The 3547-nt window shown below is 31.2% G+C and overlaps 1 protein-coding gene across 6 annotated transcripts; it reads right to left on the bottom strand.

Annotated features, from left to right (window-relative positions):
- Nucleotides 1–244: 244 nt before the first annotated feature.
- On the bottom strand, nt 245–3088 carry LOC133816958 (uncharacterized). Of its 6 annotated transcripts, none has more exons than XR_009885483.1 (5): nt 2844–3088; nt 2625–2760; nt 2303–2443; nt 928–1028; nt 245–808 (listed from the first exon to the last, which is right to left on the bottom strand). XR_009885483.1 is itself a non-coding variant. In XM_062249311.1 (5 exons), the coding sequence occupies exons 1-5, from the start codon at nt 2867–2869 to the stop codon at nt 709–711; spliced, it is 450 nt and encodes a 149-aa protein (XP_062105295.1). In that variant the 5' UTR covers nt 2870–3088; the 3' UTR covers nt 245–708. The 6 variants fall into 6 exon arrangements, 4 of the variants coding, with proteins under 4 accessions (XP_062105295.1, XP_062105298.1, XP_062105296.1 ...); XR_009885484.1 differs by having other exon boundaries at nt 2625–2733; XM_062249311.1 differs by having other exon boundaries at nt 2679–2760.
- Nucleotides 3089–3547: the final 459 nt, after the last annotated feature.

The following is a 3547-nucleotide window of genomic DNA, read 5'->3' as shown; positions in this document are numbered from 1 at the left end:
GGAGGTCGGTTGTACAACCGACCTGTGGTGTTCTGCATCACACCTCAGTTTTTGTACACCCGACTTTTGGTGTTCTATTTTTTTCATATTAACTTGTATATTTTTTTTTCATATTAACTTGTAGATACTTCACACTATTGAAATCGAGCATCAAAATGAATAGAACCAATATCAAAATTACAATAAATCTTTAGATCTCTACAAATTTATAGTATATACAATATATATATATACAAATATAGAATACTCATATCTATCCAAATTTACATATATAATACATTAATACATTGTACAAATATACAAAACATAGATTAATAGATTGATGACAATAATAAATACCTAAATTCCAACCATAAGAAGCAGAGCAACGGACTTCATGACCACAACGAGCACTCCTATAGATGCCAACACTACTCTTTGTTGTGCCATTGCCATTGCATATTACAGCACCTACAGGCTACAACACCAATGGGTGACCTAATATGCCTTAGAGAAATACAAGATGAATAAAAACCTGTTCTTTTCGCTGCTCAGCCTCAATTTCTTCTGCATCCAGTGGCTTCTTCAGCAAATAATAAATTGGAGGCTCTGTCTTAGTCTTGAAAATAATAAATTCAAAACAATAAAATATGAGCCAACAATTAAAACAAATGGGTTTTGAATTTCTACGTAAAACCTTGCTATACAGCAAGAAACTTCACTCATTCATCAAGTTGCTTCAATACTACTATGCACATGAACAGAAAAACTTATCTTCGGCTCAATAAAATGTGAATATGGACACTTTTGGGCCAAAAATAAAAATAACCTGCAAAAAAGTTACAGTTAAAATTTTACCATATTGGATTCATCAATTTTGAAAGAACACTGATAAAGAGATAAACAGTAACTTAAAACCAAAAAAAAAATCATTGATGGAGACTCTACCTTATAAAATTGCAGTGTTTTTTATGGTGCTCACTCCGCCGAAGATACAATAATTCAAACTTCTTCTCTTCTGTCTTGGCATAAACACGTGCCCGCGGAGTCTGACACAACATGGGCAAAAGCATAAAAAATTAATTAGTATAGCTAGATTTCCTAATAGAAAAGCATTGATGTTCACCAGTAGGGCAATTACATATGTGATTAACAAACCAGATCTCTCCTCTTCTTTTCAAGCCTCTACATAGAATATTGCTTGGTAACAAGTCAGTTCAAAGTTTAGCAATTTACATGATAAACATCCAAAACTCTGCCCACGTCCATTCAATATTTTTGCCCAAAATTAAGAGGTTATAAATTTAGAAGCTCAAATCGCTTCTGTTTGCAGTATAATACATTAAAATTTCATTTATACACTAAAAAAACAATTACTATGCCAAAAACTTGAAACACAAATATATACTCAAAACTATCAACAAACAAACACTTTAAAAATATATATAAATAATAAAAGCAACCACATAGTCATATCTTCTTGAGTACATGTTAATGAGGCAAATACTTATATTAATTAACGGGGGAGTATGTTCCTTTTTTTTAAAAAAATAAATAAAAAAAGAACAAAACTTTGTATTATTCATTTGAATGAAATACAATGTAAAAGGAACATGTAAACATCATTTAGATGAAAACATAAGACCTGAGAAACAGCAATGAAACAAACAAATGAAAGTTATGAAACAGAAACGGCAGCAACTTTGCAACAAGTTGTTCCAATCTCTAACTAAATCTAAGAAAGAGAGTCCCTCAAACCCTTTTAACTTTATAAACCCAAGTTGCCACCCTGAAGTAGGTGTATGTTCATTTCCAAACATTTATCATGCATCAATTACATGCAAATAATATCAAAGCACTTAACTAAGACAGCAACCATCATAATAATTATTACACAAATGTGTGATGACCTGTAAACTCTTTATTGTTTTAAATAAAAGTCAAATTAATCACTAGCTCTCATATCTTAGTAGCATATTTTCCCCTTTTGTGATGTAAACAACTACCATATCATCTTTTCTTCAATAGCTAATGGGAAGTCAATTGGTAAGGCCAGACAAATATCTAAGATCTTTATGGTCGGTTCCAACGTGTGATTGATCTATAAATTCAGATATTCAAAATAGATAATAACCTCATAACTCAAACATTAGAGCTTAACTTTATAATTAAATAAAGAGAAGCTAAACACTAGCTCCAATAAAGTTATTCTGTTCAACTTCTGTTTTGCAAGGGTCTACCTACTAAGCTAACAAACAAGAAAGATGACATAGTTCGAAACCTGAAAATCCAAAAGAAGACTAGTAAAGTGATATGAATTTACCTTCCTCATTGGTCTTTGATTGTCATCTCTCCTGGACCAACCACTCTGTAGCAAATTCCCATCAGTAACTTCCTTGACCGAATCATCTTCATTCACGTCCTCATTTTCTTTGGCATCCTCAGTGATCTCTCCATCTTCCACCTACTTCCAAAAATTAGAATCATACAATTTCTAGACTATGTTATAAAGAACAGAAAAAAAAAGACTTCCCATTGGTTAAAAAATAGTGTTTTTCTTAACTTTTTTATATTTTCTCTTCAACCAAACAGAAAACTAAGTATAACTAAGATAAACCAAAACCCAAGAACTCTACCATCAATACCTAAGGATTAATGAAAATGAAAGAAAGATTGAGCAACATAATTCTAAAGAGCACCATTGGCGGCAAAGTTACAAGGACCAGCGACGGGCAAGCGTCCCCGGCAAAGCCCCTGAGGATCCCAAAGGTGGTCAGCAATCTAAAAATTTACCGAGAAAATCAGAGAGAAAACACACTGTGCTACAATATACATCCAAAAGTGAGAGAGAGGGAAAATCAGACCTCGCGTTGCTGGCGCTGAAGCTCATCGATCTCCTTGCAAAGATCGTCTTCTGATTTCTCAGCGAAAGTGGTTGCCATGGATTGAATGGCTAATGGCAATGGCAGTGGGGACAGTGCCAAAACCCTTTGGGAGGCATCGTCGGAGGCCAGGTCGAGAAGAAAAGAGTGGGAAATCGAGACCAAATGAGAAAAGAAGAATGGGAAGCCGAGGAAGAGAAGAGGCAACAATTTTGTTTTGTTTTTGCTGAATTTTCTTTAATTCCAAATAATTATTTAATTTATATTAGAAAATTATAATATATTAATAAATATTTATTTGTTTATACTTATTTCTTCCCCAAATAAATTATATATATATGTATTATTTAGATAAATTAATATATTTTAAAATTTTAATAATATAAAAAAAAATTAGAGTATCCTTAATAATATATTTTTATAATGACATGATAGGTCGATTCTACACAACCGACCTACCATATCACATGAGAAGTCATTTCCCACCCAATCGACCTACTATATCATCTAAAAAAATTATTAAAGAGAAACTCTAAATTATTTTATAAAGTTTTTTTATTTTAAATTATAAATACTATTAAATTAAAATATTTTCTTATTTATAAAAATGAAATTAATTTTTTAATTACAAATAATTTATTAATCTATTTATATTTCAAAAATTATAATATATGTAATATTAATAA

Source organism: Humulus lupulus, chromosome 2 (assembly GCF_963169125.1).
Source record: "Humulus lupulus chromosome 2, drHumLupu1.1, whole genome shotgun sequence".
Lineage (NCBI taxonomy): Eukaryota > Viridiplantae > Streptophyta > Magnoliopsida > Rosales > Cannabaceae > Humulus > Humulus lupulus.
The sequence above is the reverse complement of the archived record's forward strand: the minus strand, read 5'-3'. Positions and strand labels throughout refer to the sequence as shown.

Coding starts and splice junctions, on each gene's coding strand:
- LOC133816958 (XM_062249311.1), bottom strand. CDS start 2,869: ATGAGCTTCAGCGCCAGCAACGCGAG. Junction 2,444..2,678: donor TTGTAACTTTGCCGCCAATG/GTGCTCTTTAGA, acceptor TTTTGGAAGTAG/GTGGAAGATGGAGAGATCAC. Junction 809..927: donor AAACACTGCAATTTTATAAG/GTAGAGTCTCCA, acceptor ACTTTTTTGCAG/GTTATTTTTATTTTTGGCCC.